Source organism: Gymnodraco acuticeps, unplaced genomic scaffold (assembly GCF_902827175.1).
Source record: "Gymnodraco acuticeps unplaced genomic scaffold, fGymAcu1.1, whole genome shotgun sequence".
Classification (NCBI taxonomy): Eukaryota; Metazoa; Chordata; class Actinopteri; order Perciformes; family Bathydraconidae; genus Gymnodraco; species Gymnodraco acuticeps.
The window spans coordinates 106512-130909 of NW_022990509.1; the positions used below are offsets into that span (position 1 = coordinate 106512).

The 24398-nt window shown below is 41.0% G+C and overlaps 1 protein-coding gene across 3 annotated transcripts in view; it reads left to right on the forward strand.

The window, feature by feature from the left end:
- The first annotated feature begins 1069 nt into the window (after nt 1-1069).
- The window catches only part of ppp6r2a (protein phosphatase 6, regulatory subunit 2a), a 35987-nt gene continuing 12658 nt past the window's right edge, over nt 1070-24398 (forward strand). For 2 of the 3 annotated variants that reach the window (XM_034226953.1, XM_034226955.1), the window contains exons 1-12: nt 1072-1404; nt 4140-4309; nt 6191-6445; nt 8413-8599; nt 9557-9694; nt 9800-9865; nt 12670-12782; nt 14292-14405; nt 15106-15232; nt 16104-16256; nt 17993-18220; nt 18652-18716. In XM_034226953.1, coding sequence (XP_034082844.1) covers nt 6219-6445; nt 8413-8599; nt 9557-9694; nt 9800-9865; nt 12670-12782; nt 14292-14405; nt 15106-15232; nt 16104-16256; nt 17993-18220; nt 18652-18716 — 1418 coding nt within the window. In that variant the 5' untranslated portion in view covers nt 1072-1404; nt 4140-4309; nt 6191-6218. Of the gene's footprint in view, nt 1405-4139; nt 4310-6190; nt 6446-8412; nt 8600-9556; nt 9695-9799; nt 9866-12669; nt 12783-14291; nt 14406-15105; nt 15233-16103; nt 16257-17992; nt 18221-18651; nt 18717-24398 lie in introns of all 3 variants that reach the window. The other variant, XM_034226954.1, reaches the window with a different exon arrangement.

A 24398-nucleotide genomic window follows, 5' to 3' on the forward strand; every position in this document is an offset into this window, starting at 1 on the left:
AGAAAGAGGAAGCAGGAAAGGAGAGAGAAGTAAAGTTAGTAGAAAGTTATTAATTGCTTTTCTTAATTACATGAAATAATAAATAATTAAAAGTTGTGCAAAAGTTAAAAAGCCCTTGTTTTTTTAATTACTGTAATGAACACTGATGTGTATGTACCTTTGTATGATGTTTTGGAATAATTGTTCATACATTTTGAAAAAAAAGTTAGTAAAAAACTGGATTAGATACAAGTAATGTTTTTTTTACAGCACTGACTTTATTTTGGGTAAAATGTCGCATTCACAAGGAGAAATTGAGTGTTTTGAAACCAAATTTAGCAAATGTTTACTCTGAATTACAACAATAAGGCTCCACTAGTTTTACCCTATTTTCTTTATATTTAATGCTATTTTTTTACTCTGTATCCCTGTGTGTATAATATGTTGTAATTATTTATTACCAAGGGCTTATCATAATAAACCTATTCTACTGGGTATTAATGTTTTACAGAATATTATATCACGTAAACACTACTTTTTAACAGTCTTACCGAGAGACGTTTCTTGCTAATTGGTTCTTATGATGAAAATATATTATATTATAGTTTCTTGGCTCTTGGTTAAAACAATAGGAATAATTGGTGTGGTTAGAAGTGAACTATATTCATGTATTATAGAATGAGATTAAACACTATACATGGCTGGTGCTTAAAATGGCCATTATTTGGTATTTGAAGTATTTTTTTAATGCTAAAACTTTTGTACTGCAATTTAGAATGTAGGACTTTCACTTGTAATTGAGTTTGTAATATTTCTACCTTTACTTAAGTAAATCATCTGAGTACTTGTTCCCACCTCTGCACATCTTTTAGTAAAATCCAGGATATTAAAGCAAATCTGTTAGTGTTGTTTGATTTAAATACCATAAAGAATTAACTTCAGTTTTTTTTTTACTGTGGCACGTTGATAGGCATTGTAAGACTTTATTATAGAAATATTTTACTTTTAATTTAATTGACTTTATAACAAAATAGTGTCGCATCATTCCTTCAGTAGAAGCTCCACTGTCTGAAGTCAGTGCGCGTCCCCGGTGTGGGTCTCCTGCGCGCTCCCGTAACCATGTCGCCATTTTGATTCGAAAAATATGACTGAGTTTTTCCTGCTTTGCATGCTAAACTTAGCACCGCGTTTAAATTACTTTGGACGAATTGTACACTCTTTATCCGACTGAGGTATAGTTATTAATGTCAAGGACGCGTTAAGGTCGGGGAAGTGTTTATTTGACAGACTTCAAAGACACTAACTGACTAACGGTAGCTAAGTTGAGCTAAGCTAACTGTAGCTGTCGCCTTTTTTCATAACAAATCACATTTCGCTCACAGTCTGAAACAGACGGTAGGAATAGCAGAGGACTTTCAATCAAAGGTAAGTTGGTCATGAGTTTGTGTCCCTATTTATCGGTAACTCTGCTTCTGTATCGGGTAAAGTTGGACTTAAGTTTGGGAGATATTTAAGTTCAGCTACACGTTAACTATTAGTGGCTAATTAGCTTAGGTGCTAATCAGAGGAAAGGAGGAACTAAAGTCAACGGCTGATAATTTGTTAGCTAAGTGTTTTAAATGCAAAGGTTAGACGTTGATTGTGAAAGTAACCGGTTGAGTTTAACAAAGGGATCCATTAAGATGTTAGATAACTTAACTTAAAATAGTTTATTAATTAACAGCTACAGTTGGCTGTTTAATTTTCAGAATCAGAACTAGTTTATTATTATCTAAGGAATTTACTTTGGTGTGTGATGGTGCAAACATAAGGAAATAAGTTGTAAAAGAAGGTCAAAAATAGAACGATTATAAAAAGAAAATATTAAAAAAACTATTAAATATTAAAAAATAATAAAAACAAGAATTTACAGCAAATATAAATATTCAAAAAATAACCCAAAAAAAACGTTAGCTAATTTGTTTGCTAAGTTTTACCAAGGAATCCATTAAGATATTAGTTATTACTTAACTTATAATAGTTTATTTATGAACAGCTACAGTTGGTTGACATGTACTGTGTTCTTTTCACAATCAAGTGTATTGGCAGTAACTTTAAAACATACAATGAATTAGTGTATTGTGGTGCAAACACAACACAAGTGCACAACACAACACAAGTCAACATAAGTTGTCAGAAAAGGTCGAAAATAGAACGATTATAACATTAAAATATATATAAAAACATGAACAAATAATGTTAACAAGTATTTACAGCAAATGTTAATATACAAAATAACTTTTGTTCAATTCATAAATGCCGCCTGTAGACTAGTATGTTATATTTTAAAGTGGAGTGCTGTGCAGCTTTTTAAGAGGTAGGTTTTTATAAATGTGTGAAATACAAACAGATGAATGCTTCTTATAATGCAGCACAACACATTCCTTATTGTCTAGCAAAGTTAACTAACTCACTAACAAGCTTGAGGTCAGTTAAGTTGTGTTGTTAAGTGCAGCCATACAAAGCTTTGCTGAGTTTCTCAAATCTAGTTACACACAGCTCATTTAAAAAAGAACAAATGGAGCTCTCATTTAAACAACTGTGACAAATGTTAATTAGCCAAGACAACTTTTCAATTAGTGTAAAGTAAACTGGCTTTATCTTGTATTGGTGCCTCCACAGGAGTTGAAGTAAACAGAAATCTGAGCTCCTACTGAGAGTCAGTTGATGTTCACCTCATGCCAAGAGAATGGCCGCTCAGTTAACATTACATTAGCAAAACTGCTGTATTTCTTACTGTTGGAGATTACAAACAACGTTACAACAATGCTGTATAACTCCTTTGTAACAACATATAATAAAGGAGATATACAGGTACAGCATTTTCTGTTACCTGTTAGTGGATATGTATCGTTGAATATACCAGAATCATAATACCTTTATTAGTCCCATAGAGGGGAACATTGTTACAGCAAAAGTAAAGAGCCAGAAATAGCTATATATTAATTAATGTATATAAAAAAAACACAACAGTCTTATTTGTTTCTTTAAATAACTGTTGCATGTCTAAAGTAGTGGGACTGCAGCCAGGTAAGCTTAGTACACATTTAAGTATATATTACACACAGGTATTTCCACATTTGTTACAGTTAGTCAAAATGATCGTTATTAGCTATCACAGGTTTAAAAAAAGGGCCCAAGTTACAAAAGTCTAAAGTGACTGTTTACTTACTGACAGCTATCAAACTTAAAGATAATACATGACGTTCATGGAAGAAGATAACATATTAAAACGCACAAGCAAAGCCATTGGTGTAAGTTCACATACATTTACAACTTCAGTGCAAGTAAGCAGCACAGAAAACTGAAGCTGTTGTTGCTCCTCAGAAGTGTAGATTGTGTGTCTCTAGGTGTCTCTGTGGAATTCCCTTTTGCTTGTATTTCACGGTTTTGGAAATAGTTGTTGTTATTCCACAACACACGTGTCCTTCACATGTGTGCTGTTGTTCCTCTTTTCATCGCCTGCAAATATGCCAGTAGACTGTTTTTGTTGAGGTAGCCTCTGGAGTGTTCTATTTTAGATGTAAAGCCAAGCATTTGCTTTCCTGCTCAGCGTCCACAGGGAGCGTTCAGCAGGTTATTATTGCACTTGTGTGCTCTGTAAATGTATGCCAGATGGACGCTGCTGCTGCTGCATGCGGAGGGAAGGGTCCTCCTCAGGAAAATAGAAAAAGAGGAAGCACTTCAATTTCCCTCTTGTGTTTTACTTCCACGATCAACAGTTGTTAGCATGCTGCTATGAGAGACATGTTAGCTTTGATAAAGCCAGCTGATAAACTAGATGTCTCTTACCGGTGTTCGTCTCGAATCTAGATTAGTCGCCAAGGTAACCAAACGAGACAAACAAAGTCAACATGCTCGTTCTCCATCATTTGAGATACTTTTTACATAGCTTTATAATGATGGACCCATAAGCTGTTGTGAGGTTAAACACAATAATTATTTAAGTTATATCAAATATGTTGATACTGAGCAGTTCAAAAATACATACAAACGTGTTCGATATACTCTCACACGCCGTGTTTGTGCAGATCTGAAGGGTATGTCAACACGTTGTCCTTTCTGATATCTTTTTGCACAGTTGAATAATAATGTCGTCTGCTGTTTTCTGTGTTGTGCAGGTTATGGTGAGCCTCTCAGAGTCTCATCTCCTAAAGAGGCCTGCGTTTTAAGAGGAGACCCATGCTGATAAATGCCAGGCCTCGCCACACTCTCTGTCGTCTGCACAAACACAAATGCCTGCCTGCCCGTGGGGGAGGTCTGATTAAAGATATCCATATTTCATCCACTGGTACGTGTGAGCCTTTTACTCGTTTTTTCTTCTGATATGATAGTCTATGCCTACAATTACCTGGAACACCTTAACCCAGCGGTTTTCAAAGTGTGAGGCGCGCCTCCCCGGGGGGCGCCAGAGAGCTTCAGGGGAGGCGCAGCGTGTGAAAAAAAGAACGAGAAACAGTGAAATGTAGCTTATGTGGTGGGACATTATGGGACATAATTCACCGTGGTATATAGTGTGTGTTGCACCACGGGCCTGTTGGAGAGGTACCTTGTTGTTGTCATTCTAGCTTGACAGTAGCAAGTTATTATTTCCTCTGTAAACCTAATGGAAACTAAAGTGTGGAGTTCCATACTAACCACGCCGCCTCCGACTCCCATTCATCGGCTCTACACTAGTTAAAGGTGGGATAGGTAATTCCCTTCAGAAACACTTTTTGTTATATTCCATGGAATGCTCTTAACATCCCGATAGCAATGCATTAAATGCTTTGACAACAAATACTTTAATTTCATCTGTTGAAGCCGTAGCGCTGTAAAAAGCACGACCCGGGTCAGATAACTGGATGGCCTACCTGCCTGTCAGCCTTCCACCTGGGCACAAACTGATCTCTCATTGGTCATGTGCGCGTTCGTGTGTGTTGGAGGCGGGGCTCTGCGAGGAAGTCTGAAGGAAGGGGCAGATTTTTTTCGGCTGCATACTTTCAAATTCTAGCGCACTCGAGCTGGTTTCTCCATTCTTACCTAGCCTACCTTTACTTCAGCTAACTTTATGCGAGCGGCAACATGGATCGTGTTTTTGTGAAGTTACCTAAAGTGAGAGAGGAGACAGCGTCTGGCGGAAAACGTGTGTCACTTTTGGCTGTGGAGACCGAGTTCCCCCACCTCGCCAAAAAGGCATTACATTGTTCCCACTAAAGTAGGGGTGAGTGTAAGAAGGAGGCAAAGTTGACGTTCAGTGTGTTGCCGGGATCATATAAGGATTTATCCACGATGTTGAAAATGTAAAAAACATGTTTAAAACATAAAGATAAAAAAAAAGTTGTTGTTTAATGTTTTAAGGAGGTGACGCTACTCAGCCAAGCAAATCGGTGCAGTCGGTGAGTCGGCACGATAGAGTCAAACACAGGGACGAGACAAGAAGAGAGAAACAGTCGGAGTCATTTCAAATGGCGTACTCAATTTAATGACATTTTCTCTTACTGGACCCCTTATAGCAACAACAACAATAATACTTGGGAGGGTGGGGCGCGGCTGTTCTTATGTTCTCTGAGGGGAGGCTCACCTTCCCACACTTTGAAAACCCCTGCCTTAACCTATAACCTTGTTTACTTTATTGGATGTAAGGTAGTACTTTTGCCAAAATACCTCATTCATTTCTGAACCAGATTTAAAGATGTCACCTCATCCATATAACGTAACAGCAACACTTCATCATTTAACCTAAAGCTCCTCAAACTATAACAAATATTGGCTGTTTTGTTCAAACAGTTGTTCCTAAATGAAAAAACCCGATGAAAATCTCCATCAAGTCTTCAAGCCTTTACATTAATCATTATAGTTTGATCATAGTAAATATGATTTGAAAATAAGGTTTACAAGTCGATTACTAGGTTGAAGTCCCTTAAAGGAAAGTCTGTGATATAAAAGGACTTACAACAAGTGATGTTGTTCTTGCTATTTTTGGTTTAATCCTCTCCCTCACATCTATACTTACATGCATTTCTCTGCTTCCTTCCCCTTCTCCGCGTCCACTCTTCCCTTTCCTTTGTTACCCTTTTTATTTTCTTATTGTGGCTACTGCTGGGCCTCTCTGCATTTCCCTCCTCCTTCTCCTCTACCTATGTGTTTTTACGTCCTTGACCTTCCCTCCCCTCCTCACTTTCTTTCCCAGGGCTGTGTCCCCCGTCCCAGCGGCCACCATGTTTTGGAAGTTCGACCTGCACACCACCTCCCACATCGACCAGCTGCTGGACAGGGAGGACGTGTCGCTGAGAGAGCTGATGGAGGAGGATGACGTCCTGCAGGAGTGCAAAGCCCAGAACCGCCGGCTGCTCCTCTTCCTCTCCCAGGATCACTGCATGCAGGAGCTGGTCAGCCTCATCACCACAGAGCCCCCCGTCGACCTGGAGGAGAGGAGCCGCTTTAAGTGAGCATTCAAAAAGATGTGCTCAGGGATAAAGGGAACTGAGAACTTCCACACCAACACTGCAATCTAAATATCATTACCATCTTTACAAAACACTCGCTGCTATATAACATGTGCAATTGCCTGCCACTACGTTTTGTTGCACGACTCAATACTGTTAATATTTACATTAATTATGTGACCGTCTGTGTTTCCTGTAGATATTTAATTGCTCTTTTTACTGCACAGTTTTACTATTATGCTGCTGTGTTTATTGTATTTTTGTAACTCTGGTTGCGCTGCACGATTTGGGGAAATAATCTAATTGCGATTTTTCTGACAGATATTGCGATTCGATTTGCGATATTTGTTTTTAAGCGATGGTTTGTTTCACGCGGATACAAGCGGCCGAGATGGGTTTTCTCCGCAGGGTGGCTGGCATCTCCCTTAGGGATAAGGTGAGAAGTTCGGTCATCAGGGAGGGACTCGGAGTTGAACCGCTCCTCCTTCGCGTCGAAAGGAGCCAGTTGAGGTGGTTCGGGCATCTAGTTAGGATGCCACCTGGGCGCCTCCCTAGGGAGCTGTTCCAGGCACGTCCAGCTGGGAAGAGACCAAGGGGTAGACCTAGGACCAGGTGGAGGGATTATATCTCTTCGCTGGCCTGGGAGCGCCTTGGGACCCCCCAGTCAGAGCTGGTTGATGTCGCCAGGGAAAGGAACGTTTGGGGCTCTCTGCTGGAACTGCTACCCCCGCGACCCGACCACGGATAAGCGGGAGAAGAGGGATGGATGGTTTGTTTCACCAAAGCATCTAGGAAAGCTCCATTTGGAAAAGTATTTCAAAAATACTTGGCAGGTGATCTGATCAATCTGTCTATCACCTTCTATCATCGGCCACTTCTGATTGGTTAACAATGACTGGTACATGTGGAGCACAGCACTTCTGATTGGTGTGGATGACTGACACACAAGAAGAACAAAAAAAGAAACATAAAAATAAAATAAATCGCAGGCTTTGCGATTTGATAATTGCATCATTTAAAATCGCGATTTCGATTTAAAATCGATTAATTGTTCAGCCCTAAACTCTGGCACAGCAATTTCCTTTGGGATAAATAAAGTCTTATCTTATTCAGGATGTAAACATGGGAGAATGCAGAATATAACATGGTTAGAAACAGCCTTTCCGCCAGGGGGGGGCGTCTTGCCGTCATTTGACGCCCTTATTCGGCTCGGGACGCCCTGAACGCGAGCCGAGGGCGTCCAAAAATATTAATAATTCGAGAGAAGATCGAGAGTTTTTATCGCTTGAAATGACGAAAGGGAAAAAGGACATCCCTCTGTTGGAGGGGCAAAGGAGTCTGGTGGGATTATTTTCAGAGTATTGAAGATCGTTTCCCCGACATCGGCGGTGCCTGCTACAGGGTAACACGGAACGTGCGCGATTTGGATGCGATGCGATGAGCGGTGCTAGTGGAGCACGCGCGTGAGCTGCGAGCGACGGAGCACGCGCGTGAGCTGCGAGCGACAGAGCCTCGCAGCGGCGAAACTGAGGCTCCGTGATAAACTGTGGTAACATGAAGAGCCGAAACAGCCGGCGCTTTAAGAGAGCCGAGCCAAATGATCCGGCTCACTAACGTAACAAGACAGTATCTATAAGGGAGGGCTCAAGTGTCAAAATTGAAGCACCCCCCCCGGCTCTCGGGTTGGTCGCCCTCTCAGCCCTGATCTGGCGGAAACACTGGATAGAAAGGTACAATTTCAGACCCAGGACAGATCATTTAAAGGGTCAATCATGGACAGAGAGGACACAAAAACTCTGATAGTGTGATGTAACCCTGCCTTCCTTGGCCTTATGTGTCTAAATATGTGTACACGTATACACATAGGAGTATCTAAGTACATACATGTGTATATGAATGTACAGGTTTGTAAGTATTGTATGTGTGTAACTTCCATCTCATTAATTCTCTGTTTGTTTTTTTAAAGGTTTCCAAACATCGCTTGTGAGCTCCTGACGTCAGATGTGTCGCTTATAAACGACAAATTAGGCGCAGACGAGTCTCTCCTCGAGGTGCTTTATCACTTCCTGGAGCAGGACCCGCCCCTCAACCCTCTCCTGGCTAGCTTCTTCAGCAAAACCATCGGCAATCTCATCGCTAGGAAAACCGAACAGGTACGCTGAAAGTGATCATGGCTTAATGAACCCTTAGATGCCCTACACTCTTCCATAAGTGGGTCAAAAAGGACCCATATTAGAATAATGTGTGTGTTTTTATGCAATTTTTACCAAAAATCACTTGTATAATATTTAGTATTATATTTTGGTTCACACTAGAAATATTTTATATTGAATCTTTTGTTATTTATAATTTTTTTTTACATTTGGAAAAAAACATTTTGAACATATCGATGCAAAGATCTCCGCTATTCTGAGACCCTCACAGTATTTCTGTCCCTTTTCAAAACTCATCTCATCTCCTCTGTCTACTCATAGCCCACCCCCCATCAATATATGCCTGTTGATCAAGTTTGATAGTCCTACAGCCCCCCCCCCCCCCCCTAACCTTCCCTTATATTGTAAAGCGATTTTGAGTCCTTGAAAAGCCCTATAAAAATATGATGTATTATTATTATACTGACAGGTATCAGATCTTGCTGTGTAAAATAATCTTCCCGAGAGGTGTCACTTGTGATGTCGTCTGTGTCCTACAGTGAATGTATTCCTGACAGCCACAGGTGATACGAATCAAAGGTTCCCAGAGGATCCCATAGGAAATGCATGCGGGTCATTTTTGACCCACTTATGGAAGCTTGGGGTAGAAATACAAAAACTACAATTTCTTAAAATGTATAACATTTAAATTTAAAATTTGAACGGCATGATATCCAAAACATGTTTTTTGAGGAATAGCTGGAATATGAAATGATAAAAAAATGTAATTACAAAGATACTTCAAGAAAAACCACCTCACCGGGTCAAGAAAGACCCACTTATGCATCTAAGGGTTAAGCATGTAAATAAGCATTCACTGGTATTGAACTGGACAGCAAAACACTGACAAACAGTACAACAAGTGATGTGTTTTGGTAAACAAAGAGTAAGAACTGTACTTTTAACTCTATGTTGCAGGTGATTACCTTTCTAAAGAAAAAGGAAGGCTTCATAGGTCTGGTGCTGAAACACATTGACGCCTCTGCCATGATGGACCTGCTGCTTCGCCTCATCAGCTGTGTGGAGCCCGCCCCCTTGAGACAGGAAGTCCTCCATGTATGCCCTCTAACTATGTCTTCATATAATACCCATAAGTAAACACCTTCTTTTAAAGTGTCTAACGCCATTTATGCTTCCCCCCCCCCCCCCCCCCCCCCCAAGTGGCTGAATGAGGAGAAGTTGGTACAAAGACTCACCGAGCTCATCCACACTGGCAACGATGAGGAAGTGAGTTGTCATTATGAAGAAGCATGAATTGCCACACATTTAAAGTAGTGATCCGTTATAGTTGGGTCTAGAACCTCAATTCCGTGACCATTCTTCTGCTAAGATGTTTTGACACTTGATTTGACATCATTGGACCTTTTATAAAAAATATAGACCCAAGGTCCCTCCCAAAAATCCCGGCAATTTTTGCTAGAGGGCCAAATCCAAGATGGCTGCTCGCGCCATCTTAAAAAATTAACTTTTGAACCAGAGCGCCTAGAGTCATGTGTAAATGCACTTTTTGAGGTAAATCGGCCACAAGGATTCAATTTCTGACATCAGTTTGGTGCGATGACATCGTTCGGACCCACAAATCCAAGATGGCCACCATCCGGTCGAGAAAATATACACGTTTTGAACGGGAACATGCAGGATCACGAGGTACCGGTCACGGCAGTAGAACAAGCACTCACTGTTATAAACTGAAGTATATATATGTACTATATATGGGGGCGGAGCTTCCTACAGGCGATATAGGCGTTTGCCTAGAGCGCCACCCAGAGGGGGGCGCCACAAATAAAAAAAAATAAATAAAAAAAAAACGTTTGCTTGGCGCAGTTTTGGCTCTATATCTGCAACCATTATTTAAAAAAAAAAAAAAATAATCTAACATAAGGGAAAATGAGCCAAAAATCTAAAATGGTCGGTCGGTCTAAGAGCCTCAGCTTTAAGTGTTCACAGTCAGAACATGCTAGAGCGCTGTGCATTGATGGGTATCTGTCAAGTGTTTTTAAAATTGAGCGTTGAGGAAAGAAAGACTAACGTTAGAGAACTGTGAAGAGGCAAAAGCCATCGGGGCGCAGTATAAAAACAGAAGAAAAGAAGAAGAAGAGAAACGTGCCAAGTTGAAAGGTAGGCTATGCTCTTGTGGACATGGGCATGATCTGGAGGATGGCAACTCCATCAGCAGAGGATCGGCGGACGCAAGATGGCAACCCATACAAGTGGTCGGACTATGTCCACAAGCTATCATCTATTATCCTTGCACGCCATCATAATGCTCACCGTATCATATGTGTGAACGACCCGTACGACACAGCATACTCGACGAAGGATGACGAGCGAGACCTGAGGGTACAGGGAAACACACATGTGCCCAACACCTACATGAAATTGGGTGACACATTCCCCACTGCCAGAATGTTCAAGACGCTGCTGTGTAGCTCCAGCAACAAGGGGCGGCTGCAGAAAATGATATGCAGCTACCTGACCGATCTTGCACAGAGTGTTGATGTGGAGATTGTCTACTCTGTCGGCTCCCACTGTACCAACTTATCAACCCAACAACCGATGCAGAACTACAGCTTTGACCAGTCTGAGGCTGACACTGTCCTGTTCTCCACCTATGTAGTTTTGCGCGAGTCAGGCTACAGTGGTCCAGTTGTCATCGATGCCACTGATACTGATGTATATGTTGCGGCAGCACTTATCTCACAGCAGCTGCCAGGTATGCTCTGTATCAAGAGGAAGCAGGAAACGGTACGCTGCTGTGACATGGCAACTGACATGATGGCCGACTGTATTGTGCAGCTGCATTGTATGACAGGCTGTGATGCAAACTCAGGCTTTTACGGCAAAGGTAAGAAGTCTGTGTATGACCAGGTGGCGAAGAGCCCTGTTGCCCGACAACAGCTCTCGCGATGTGGAGATAACCTTGCCCTGACAGAGGAGGTGCTGGAGCAGCTCTTTGCCTTCACACGTAGCATCATCTACGGTGACAACAAGAGCAAAACCATGGCTGAGGCCCGTGCTGCTAAATGGAGGACCATCAAAAAGAAATCCTTCATCCGTCTCCCTCCGGATGCCGACAGCTTGCGTCAACATTGCCTCCGTGCCAACTACCTGGCGTATCTGGTGCGCCATCCATCGCTAAAGCACCATCCCTCACCAATCGGACATGGTTGGGAGCTGGTTGGTGGTTGCTGTCGCCCTGTACGTCACACGCGACCCGCACTCCCGATGCATCTACCTGCACCAAGGCCAACTGAAGAGGGACAGGAAGATGAGGAAGATGAGAGCGATGATGATGACGAAAATCGAGTTGCTGCTGTCCAGAGAGGCGATTCATCGGAATCGGAGGATTCAGAATGTAGCGAGGCAGGATGCTCTGATTCAGACTGATACGGACTCTCAGTGTCATATTGATAAATTTAAAAAAAAGCAGAATTGTGTTTCATTTGTGTTATTGTTCAAAACTTGCCATTTCTCGAGGCAGCATTTTTGCGTTATTACATGTTGTTTGAAGTGTTCTCATTTGCTAACTAGTCAAGTTACAGCTAATAAAAGTATTTTATTTGAAGGTTAAGTAGTTGTATATCTTGTCATACATTCTTATTTCATGGTAAAATATTAATATGCAGATTATTTGCTTATAAGTCGATCAGTACTCAAAACGTGTGTAATTTCTCGACCGGGTGGCGGCCATCTTGGATTTGTGGGTCCGAACGATGTCATAGCGCCAAACTGATGTCAGAAATGGAATCCTTGTGGTCGACTTACCCCAAAAAGTGCATTTACACATGACTCTAGGCGCTCTGGTTCAAAAGTTAATTTTTTAAGATGGCGCGAGCAGCCATCTTGGATTTGGCCCTCTAGCAAAAATTGCCGGGATTTTTGGGAGGGACCTTGGGTCTATATTTTTTATAAAAGGTCCAATGATGTCAAATCAAGTGTCAAAACATCTTAGCAGAAGAATGGTCACGGAATTGAGGTTCTAGACCCAACTAGTTAATAATGTTTCTCTAATTCAATGATTCCTGTTTCAGAGACAATCAAATGCATCCCAAACGCTTTGTGACATCATCCGCCTTAGTCGAGACCAGGCCAATCAGATGCAGGAGAATATGGAGCCAGACCCACTATTGGCTGTTCTAGAGTCGTAAGTTTACCAAGCCTTTTGGCTCTCGTTACATTTTGTCATTTGTGTAGGTGTCCTGTAAATGGGATGATGTTAGGCACGCAAAGGTTCCTCTGCCGTGAACCTTTGGGTCATTGTTCATTTGACTTTTTTATTGTTATACCTTGTTGACTTTAAGGCGGTGTTTACACGAGAACGAAACGGGTTGTATCCGCTACTTTTCTCTCGCGTGTAGCCCGTTCGTTCACACGAGGCCGTAACGGAACCGCGGAAACGGTTTTCGCAAACGATAACGGGTCCCAAGGTGGATAGATCTGCAACCGGAATGCTCTGGGGGTCAAACGGCTCAGTGTGTACGCCCTATACGATCATTTCCTGATAACGATGAAGCCATAGCCCCGCCTCTGCTGCTCACTGCTGTAGCATGGTCAGTAGCTACTGCTAGTGCTACTGCTACTGACCATGCTACAGATGTTAGTGCAAATTAATCTACAGCTCCTCTACCACAACCATCAGCAACAAGTGGACATGGGGAATTACTACATTTTGCTAAATCCACCGCGGGGCATAAACAGAAGGGCAACCATGCTCGGGGGTCTTCTTCGCTGCTTTTGGTGTATTTTGTGGCAGAAGTACAGCGCCACTTACAGGCCCGGCATATGTACTACAGCGTCTCCAGTGGTCTCGTTAAATGAGCCGAATGCCTGTGAACGGAGGACTTTTTTGATAACGAATTCGGTCCGTTTGCGCTCCCGTGTAAATGGGGTCTACGCTGCACGTGTGCAAGAAGGTTTTGAACTTTTGACCTGAAGTGAATTTCTTGTTCTCTGTTTTAATTTGTGATGTGTGCCATGTTGTGAAAGCACTTTGAGCTGCACCTAGTGTATACAAAGTGCTGTACAAATAAAGCTTTTTTATTACTATAAAGGCACTATGACTAACACATTTGAGGTCAATCAGGTTACATCTCTAGGAGGAGAAAAGGCTTATTTCTCTTTACAACATACATGTGCTTACAAAACGGTAATCCTTCTTCCTAAAAGTGTAGGCTTTTACTTTGACAACTATTGGAGGGTGCTTTCGAGACCATTTTCCACACCGAACCCAGAGACCCATCATTATAAGTTCAATAAGTCTTCTGCAACACCGTGGCTTTGTTTGATGACTAAGCTACGAAAATGTATTTCCTGTCTCCTGCCGATTAATGGCGTCACATAATTGAAAGGCCCTTTTTTATGTGTTTTCTTCTTGGAAAGTTTTTGGTGGTAGGACTTTTTAAAATGTCTGCTCCTACATGTCCACACAAGCCGGGATTGTAAGCCAACTATTCTATCCTCACTCGATTTGAAAAGTTATTTTATGAGGTCGTTGTGTGTGCAAGGATTTGCTGGCAGAACCTGTTTGACAACAGTTTTTGTACAAGTTTCATTTTGTGCCCTTCATCTGTGTACAGCATCTGACCTATACACTGATTTTGCCACACCTTATTACGTGTCATCACCAGCTTGTTTATTTATTCTTATCTTTCAGGCAGGACAGTGTAGCCGGGCTCCTCAAGAACATGTTTGAGGGCGAGAGGAGTGAGGCCTCCTTTGTTAACGGAACTCAAGTGCTACTTACCCTACTGGAGACCAGGAGGTCTGGGTGAGTCAAAGGGTTTCCTGTCAAGCATTTCAATTATAAACGTTGCTTACTTCATTCTGGTCCCGTTGCTTCCTGGTCCTTCAGGATCTTAAGGGTTCATTTTCATTGACTGTTATAAGTTAACAAAGAAAGTAAAAAGTGCTCCTATCTGCTTATATATATATTTGTTTAACACTAGAACCGCCAGAGGTCGCTGTATACCTAAAACCGCCAACGGGTCAAATTTACCCGCTATTGATTTTCAAGGTACAATGTTCTTTTATTTATCATACAGAACAGTGAGATCTGATCGCACAGGGATGAAACTTATTACATAATACATACAATCAAAAAAACGGCTACGGGTAAAATTGACCCGTTGGCATTTCTAGTGTTAACAGACTGATTTTTATAATGTAACTCTAGTGTCTCTAGTGGAGAGCGTTCATACTTTTAAGAGCAAACTCAAGACCCAACTTTTTTTAGTTGGCTTTAACTTGTATTGTATTTTCTTCTTTTTTTAATTAATTTATTGAATTATTATTATTTTATTCCTATTCCTAAGTATTATTTAAATCATAAATATATGTGGGAAAGGGGAGAAAGTATTTCTTTTTATTCTATTAAATTGTCTGTTTCGTTCGTGAAGCACTTTGAGTTATCTTTGCGTATGAAACATGCTATATATATAAATAAAGTTTGATTGTTTATTGTCTCGCAGGTTGGAAGGGCTGATGGATCTGTATTCTCAGGGTTATGAAAGGTCTTACACTGTCAACAGCAGTATTTTAAATGCCATTGAGCCCCATTTAAAGGACTTCCAGCAGCTTCTTCTGGATCCCCCCAAGGTACAGCATTAAGGAGATAAAAGCAGCTGACACATGTTAGCCTCATATCTACTGAAGTAGCTGATGTATAAATGAATTGGCAGTACATATTACTTTTATACAGTCTTGTTTCCCCATCTGTGGTTCAGTTATTAGAACTAATAAACTCATAGAAGGCAAAAAACAGCAATGTATATGGCACCCCCCCCTCTATAATGTATTATTCTTATACATTTTCTCTCTGTGCTTTTAAGTAATTGGTATGTAAGCTGAGTTATACATAGATATCTTGCTCCATGATTAAAGTGAGATTATTGTCACCCATGGAGTGATGTATGTTATATGTGCGGGAAGCGTGTGGCGCAGTGGACTAGTGCGTTGGTGTTGGGATCAGGGGGTCACAGGTTCAAACCCCACTGCAGTCAGCATGTCGTTGTGTCCCTGAGCAAGACACTTCACCCCAAATTGCTCCTGTGGGGATTGCCCTAAAGGAGTATGTAAGTCGCTTTGGATAAAAGCGTCTAACAAGTAATGTAATTATTCTGCACACATTTGAGTATGTACGCGGGTGTATGTTGTATGTATGTTATTACATGTCACTTGTTAGACGCTTTGATCCAAAGCGACTTACATACTCAATACTGTGGACAATCCCCACAGGAGCAATTTGGGGTGAAGTGTCTCAGGGACACAACGACATCCTGACTGCAGTGGGACTCGAACTTGCTATCCCCTGATTCAAAGTCCATCGTACTATCCACTGAGCCACAGCCTCCTGTTATGTCTGAATGTTTACAAAAATCACAATAAAAAGAGTATTAAAGCAAAATTAAATACACCCGGGGTTACTGAGTGTTGGTATAAAACATCCACTTTCTCATTCCCTCTACAGAAAAGTGCAATATTGACGACGGTGGGCCTTCTGGAGCAGCCTCTTGGGAACGCCCGGCTCCACGTGGCCCGGCTGGTGGCCGCGCTGCTGCAGACCAGCGCCCTCACCATCTGCCAGGAGCTCTGCAACCTGACCACCATGGACCTACTACTGGTAGGAAAACCTGGCTGTTTGAGCCCTCATACTGTACCTCTTTAAAAAAAAGTTGTTTAAGTGTTATATATTATATATTTCTTGCACTATTTTCCGAGGTGGGAGTGCAAATACTTTCTTACTATACTTAAGTACATTTTTCTGGTATCAGTACTTTACTCCACTACTTATTTTTCTGATGACTTTCTACTTCTTACATGTTGAACACAAATACCTGTACTTTCTACTTCTTACATGTTGAACACAAATACCTGTACTTTCTACTTCTTACATGTTGAACTCAAATACCTGTACTTTCTACTTCTTACATGTTGAACACAAATACCTGTACTTTCTACTTCTTACATGTTGAACACAAATACCTGTACTTTCTACTTCATACATGTTGAACTCAAATACCTGTACTTTCTACTTCTTACATGTTGAACTCAAATACCTGTACTTTCTACTTCTTACATGTTGAACCCAAATACCTGTACTTTCTACTTCTCTCATTTTCCAAACAGCTGGTTCCTTTAGTCTGAATGTGTGTTTGGTGCGTGATCATTATTCTTTAGAGTCATTGCGTGCCTATTGATTTGAACACGATCCGTGTATCCATCATTTCCTGGTCTTCTCTAAAGAAGAGGGACCAATGGAAACGTTGTCATGTTGCCGTTGTTCAGCATGGAAACATTCATTAGCTAACAATGACATTATTGTTCTATTAATATAAAGGGAGGTCAGGTACTCTTTAAAACAGCTGCTAGTTATGGGTACTTTTTACTGAAGTACATTTCAAAGCTTCTTTACTTTTAGTTGAGTAAAGAAGTTTAGTCAGTACTTCTAGTATTTTTAAACACGAGTATCTGTACTTCTACTTGAGTTAAGTGTGTACTTTTGCCATCTCTGACTATTTTGTATTTTTGTATTTTATTATATATGTTGCATTGTTGGAGGAGCTCAGGTCAGAATAATTTCATTGCCATTTCTACACTCTAGCTATGTGCATAGGACAATAAAACCTTTGAGCGTTTGAATATATAAAGAAGAATCAGATTTGCACTAGGTTGGTCATGAGGCAGCACTGATTACCTTATCGCACCACCTGACCAAAGTGCAGCCTGCTCAGACATGACCAATAAGGTGTGTGTGTGTGTGTGTGTGTGTGTGTGTGTGTGTGTGTGTGTGTGTGTGGACAGGCGACTCAAACACTTAACTCCAAGCTTAATCAGTGGATTACTTAACAGATTAAAAGATTATCTAAATAGATAGCGATAAATACTGTAACTGGATTTGTAATTTCTATTTTTATCTTTAATATTTTAAGCTTATTAATTAATATTTTGGGCTCTTTACTTGCTGTAACACTGTAAATGAACGAATAAAGGTGTTCTGATTCTGATCAATTGCACAGACTTCCAGTATCGCCCTGCTTTGGGAAAGTAATTTGGCTAAAATACTTTAACCTGATATTATGACATATTGTATGCATTTTACATTTCCCAAGTTATTGAAGTGATTGCGATACATATTGATTGTTGTGCTTTTATTTATGTCTTAATGTGTGCGTGCACATGTGTCTGTGTATATATAGGATATGCATATTTTTATATATCTTTGTATTTCGATCACACAAACTGAAAGATTGACAATAAAGTTGACTTTGACTTAATGAATCACTGCCTACAGTTCTATCTTGCATGCGATATTTTCACAGCATGTCACTGACTTTGCCTCCCGTCTTTCTTTAACAGGATCTGTTCTTCAAATACTCCTGGAATAACTTTTTGCACTTCCAAGTGGAGCTGTGTGTGGCGGCCATCCTGAACCATCCCTCTTCTTCAGAGGAGCGACCCAGCCCGGCTCTCCAGAACCACGACGTGAAGCCCGAAGCACCAAACTCTGAGGGGCAGGAGGAGACCTCGGAGACGGGCACGACCATCGACCCTCAGACCTCCCTCCACAACGCCCTCGTAGCACATGTACGTCGCTAAAGCAGCTGCAGAAGAGCCATACTGCACATAATAATATTTAATACATTTTATTTAAGGCGCCTTTCATGACACCCAAGGACACCGTAACATTTGTTGAATATTCTAAGACGTAAAAGCAACAGAACATGATAAAAACACAAACATACCATCATGGAGAAGACAATTTAAAGTGGACACAAATGATAGAGATAGCAGGTTATTCAGGGGAAACGGATGATAGGGAGCACTACACTGAACACGTGGGTTTCGAGGAAGGACTTGAATGTGGTGATTGTGTCAGACTGTCATGTGAAGGGGGAGAGAGTCCATAGTTTGGGAACTATCTCAACATCTCTGCTGTTTTGTTTGCATGGATTTGGTGCTCTTCCTGAAGTATTTCCACACTCACACTCTCCATATGTCTTTTTTCATCCCCTCAGCTCTTCCAAAAGTGTCAATTGGTACAGAGAATCCTTAACGCCTGGGAAGAGAATGACAAAATACAGTAAGGACCTTTTTTGCTGCATATTTTTCACGCATATCCTGCTGATAGGTAACTAAACGATAAATGCCTGTGTAGTCACAAAACAAATACTTGTTCTCCATCATTTGGGATGCATTTTACATTTTGCAATAGGGATGCTCCGATCGATGTGCCGCCGGTCGATATCGGCCGATACTCACTCTCTGCCGATCGATCGATCTGTGCTCTCTTAACCTGTTAAGCCGTCTCTCAGGGCATCTTAATATTTAAAAACCTATTAATGTGTTATATCAGATTAACGAGAAGAATCTCAGCTAACTGACGATACGAACCATTTTTACCGAAACAAAACACAAGTCTCACATGAAGCGTTAGCATTAGCCCTTAGCTAAAACGGGCAGATGCTACTTCCGGTGCTAACTAGCAAAAACGATCTTTAAAACTTAATATTTTCTGCACAAACTACATATCATCTGAAAGCTGATACTCCACAGATTATTTTTTTATAAGTATCATCACTGTAGGACACAAACTCACTGAGCTAGCAGCCAGAACAGAGAAGAAAAAAAACAACAGTTTTCAAAACCATAACAATAATTATGTCTTACCGTTGCTGTTTTGTGATCAAAGCTCTTGTTAAAGGGAATAAAAACGCTGCTTAAAATTAATCCAATGTCTCTTAGTCACTTTAGAATTGTTCCTGATAATCTATCATTACATTCATGGCAGCAGAGTAGGTATAAAGTTTCGCAGTCCCGAGCTAATGCTGTCTCACGTGCTGTTTACGCAAACCTCTCTCTATTTGGTGTAAGTGTTTAGCGGGACTTACTAACTGTCACTCGATTCTATTGGCTCTAACGGTTCAGAAAATGTGTCAATCACCCAAATCAACCAATGGATTCCAAAGATATGATCCTGCGTAGTATAAACTACGCCTGCTCCGGCTCCATTACGCATTACGCAGCCAGAAGGGAGAGCTTCACCACCGAGCAGGTGCTGGAGATGCTAGCTGACGATAGCGGGGCTATGATCATACCAGATGACTCTTCGTCGGATGATGAAGATCTCCTCCAGCCAGACCTGGATCCGGACAGTAGTGACTCGGATGTTGAACTTCCACCACGGGAAAGGAATGTAATCTCTCTGTTTTTATATATTACTTATGTGTTTGGTGGAACTGCGTCACAGTGCTAGCTTAGCCAAGAAGCTACAGGAATGATTAGGCAAAATGCTAAATAGTGTTACTTGTCTTTTTGGAGTTACATTTTCTAAATGAATGGCCAGTGAATGAATATATACATGTGTTTACTTATTTATTTGGTGTAATATTATTCATTTATAGTCCAATATTATCCTTTTTATATTACTTTTGTGTTTGGTGGAACTGCATCACAGTGTTAGCTTAGCCAACAGGAATGATTAGCCAAAATGCTAAATAGTGTTACTTGTCTTTTTGGAGTTACATTTTCTAAATGAATGGCCAGTGAATGAATATACATGTGTTTACTTATTTATTTGGTGTAATACAATTCATTTATAGTAATAATATATATATAGTAATAATATTATCCTATAAGTATAAGCCAGTGAATTAATCTAATCTCTTTGTTTTTCCACATTTGTTAGATGAGGAGTGACCCCAGCAGGACAAAGCCACACACCCCCCCCCCCCCCTCCTCCACCACTCACATGCATGCCCGAGTATTATGGGGAAGATGCCACCAAGGTCAGGAAGAACTGAAGGAGGTGCCTAGATGCTGGACTCAAAAGGGTGAAGACACCTGTGTACTGCAGGAAGTGCCAGGTCCCTCTTTGCTTCACTGTCAAAAAGAACTGTTTCAGGGAGTGGCACGACCTAAATACTGGAACATTCAGGTAGGTATAACGTTTTGCGAGTGTTTATTTTTAAAAAAAAATACTTGTTGTTTTTATATACCTAGTGTGATTTTATTGTATAGTGTGTTGGTAAAATATTTGTTGTTTTTACAAACCTACAGTGTGGTTTTATTGTATAGTACGTTGGTAAAATGTTTGTTTTTACATGCCTATAGTGTGTTGGTAAAATGTTTGAAATAAATCTGCCCCAGTTGGAGTAAAATGTTACCTATGTTTCCGTTTTTTTTTATTGTGCAAGTACACTTACACTCAATGACCTACAGTGTAGTTTTATTGTATAGCGCGTTGGTACAGTTACATACACACACACACACACACACACCTACACACACTAACACACACAAAAAAAAAATAATAATAATTATTATTTTTTTTTAAATATTTTTGTTTTGTTTTGGGTGGAATGAATACCTATAGTGATGATTCAATGTTATACAATGATTTTTATAGTCTGGTACCTGAAAAAGGTCAAATGGCACTGATGGAACCAAATGTGCCCAAAGCTTATTCCGCCTGGACTTTATTTTCATAAACCTCTCTAAAAAGGTCAAATGTCACTTGTTTTGCCTCAATCTTGATACAGGGTACTTATTATATGTTATACTTTGGATTCCTAAAGCTTTTAGGCTACTAACCCATCATTCAAGGTTGGTCTTCACTATAAGTAATGGGTTTTCTTTAGGCAGAGACAGGAATTTACATTTTTTTGCTATGTTCCATCTGAATTTACTCTGACACAGAAAAATCTATATTGATTCTGACACTTCTACATCCAACTCACAGATTTAACCTTGCTTTTGATAACAACAATTATTCATATAAACCGTTTAGAAGTGAAGTGAAGTTATTTGTTATTTGTTATTTGTTCTGGGAATGTCATTTTCGAGCCTGAAACCTGAAAAACAGGCTCGGGGTTTAACAGGTTAAAATGCCGATCGCGAAAGCCGATCGCATGACGTAAAATACATGACACTTTTCTCTGTGCGCGGCAAAACAAGCTCGACAAAATGGCTTCTCTGGTCTGGCAGTATTTTAAGGTGTCCGAAAAGGACAATAAAATAGCGGTATGCAACGTGTGTGAAGCAGAAATCCTGCAGCTCCACCCGCTGTGACGGACCGGTGAGCGAAGCAACACACACTAATGGCGCATTTCCACTGCAGGGCCTGGCACGGCTTAGTGCGGTATAGTTAGGCCTTGATAGGCCAGGCTCACTTTATGCTGCGTTTCCATTACAGTTTAGGAACTGGGGTAGTAACTATAGTAACGCAGTGTAGGCGGAGCCGTGACGTCATCTTCAATGCGAAACACAAAATTAGCTGTTAGCACTCAGAGCTCACAGCTCCTCATATCTGTTCAGAAACTAGACAAAAGTTAAACAAGTACAAACCACAGACTGTCTGTGTCATGGCGAATACAGTCGCTGGTTTATTTACAGTGGGGCAAAAAAGTATTTAGTCAGCCACCAATTGTGCAAGTTCTCCCACTTAAAAAGATGAGAGAGGCCTGTAATTTCCATCCTAGGTATACCTCAACTATGAGAGACAGAATGAGAAAAATAAATCCAGAAAATCACATTGTCTGAGTTTTAAAGAATTTATTTGCAAATTATGGTGGAAAATAAGTATTTGGTCAATAACAAAAGTTCATCTCAATACTTTGTTATATACCCTTTGTTGGCAATGACAGAGGTCAAACGTTTTCTGTAAGTCTTCACAAGGTTTTCACACACTGTTGCTGGTATTTTAGCCCATTCCTCCATGCAGATCTCCTCTAGAGCAGATGTTTTGGGGCTGTCGCTGGGCAACACGGACTTTCAACTCCCTCCAAAGATTTTCTATGGGGTTGAGATCTGGAGACTGGCTAGGCCACTCCAGGACCTTGAAATGCTTCTTACGAAGCCACTCCTTCGTTGCCCGGGCGGTGTGTTTGGGATCATTGTCATGCTGAAAGACCCAGCCACGTTTCATCTTCAATGCCCTTGCTGATGGAAGGAGGTTGTCACTCAAAATCTCACGATACATGGCCCCATTCATTCTTTCCTTTACACGGATCAGTCGTCCTGGTCCCTTTGCAGAAAAACAGCCCCAAAGCATGATGTTTCCACCCCCATGTTTCACAGTAGGTGTTCTTTGGATGCAACTCAGCATTCTTTCTCCTCCAAACACGTCTAGTTGAGTTTTTACCAAAAATTTATATTTTGGTTTCATCTGACCATATGACATTCTCCCAATCCTCTTCTGGATCATCTAAATGCTCTCTAGCAAACTTCAGACGGGCCTGGACATGTACTGGCTTAAACTGGGGGACACGTCTGGCACTGCAGGATTTGAGTCACTGGCGGCGTAGTGTGTTACTGATGGTAGCCTTTGTTACTTTGGTCCCAGCTCTCTGCAGGTCATTGACTAGGTCCCCCCGTGTGGTTCTGGGATTTTTGCTCACCGTTCTTGTGATCATTTTGACCCCACGGGGTGAGATCTTGCGTGGAGCCCCAGATAGAGGGGGATTATCAGTGGTCTTGTATGTCTTCCATTTTCTAATAATTGCTCCCACAGTTGATTTCTTCACACCAAGCTGCTTACCTATTGCAGATTCAGTCTTCCCAGCCTGGTGCAGGTCTACAATTTTGTTTCTGGTGTCCTTTGACAGCTCTTTGGTCTTGGCCATAGTGGAGTGTGACTGTTTGAGGTTGTGGACAGGTGTCTTTTATACTGATAACGAGTTCAAACAAGTGCCATTAATACAGTTAACGAGTGGAGGACAGAGGAGGCTCTTAAAGAAGAAGTTACAGGTCTGTGAGAGCCAGACATCTTGTTTGTTTGTAGGTGACCAAATACTTATTTTACCGAGGAATTTACCAATTCATTCATTCAAAATCCTACAATGTGATTTCCTGGATTCTTTCACCCCATTCTGTCTCTCATAGTTGAAGTGTACCTAGGATGAACATTACAGGCCTCTCTCATCTTTTTAAGTACTTTTTTGCCCCACTGTATGTCTGTAGGCCGTTGTTGTGAGCGTGGACGGTCGGAGCATATTCTGCGTTAGCTTAGCCAATCTCCATTCAGAAAACACGCATTTTAAAAGGTGTTTCCCCTGCCGTCTGTCTGCAGACTTGTCAAAGCATTAATTCATGGTTTTTACTAACCGGTATCAGTATGTTGTTACTTCGGCATCATTTTGAAACGTGTATTACAATTAAATCACGGTAAAATATGTTCATTTTGTTGTAGTTGCCAGCGATTCTCTCACTAGTTTAGCATACTCAGTCCGGTTGTTGGCCCGGAAAGAACCTCGATTTTGGAGAGCCAGAAAACTGTGAAAAAGTACCCGTTAACTGGAACTACCCCTAGTGGAAACGCAACCAAAAACGGGCCGGGCACGCTTAAACTGCGCTGTAGTGGAAATGCGCCATAAGAGTTAGACCTAACACACTTAGCTATTTTATCTACCTCTGGAACTAGCTAAACTAGTTCTAAATATTTGTGGAAGCGCCAGTGAATGAGCCCCATTAACTGAGTTTTAAACATCACTTTAAATGGAAGATCCCCATAGGCTCCGCCCACTCGATCGGATCGGCCCCAAAATTGGCGATCGGAGTATCCCTATTTTGCATCATCTCAAAGGGTTTCCTGGTCCTTCAAGATCTTAAGGGTTGATTTGTATTTTATTAACTCTTATAGGTTAACAAGGAAGGTGAAAAGTGCAGCTCTTTGCTTACATACTTACCTAATATATTTAATGGATGACATGTAAATGTTGAAAGTGCATGTTTTTATTGACATTGAGTCTGTGATTACGGTAAAGTT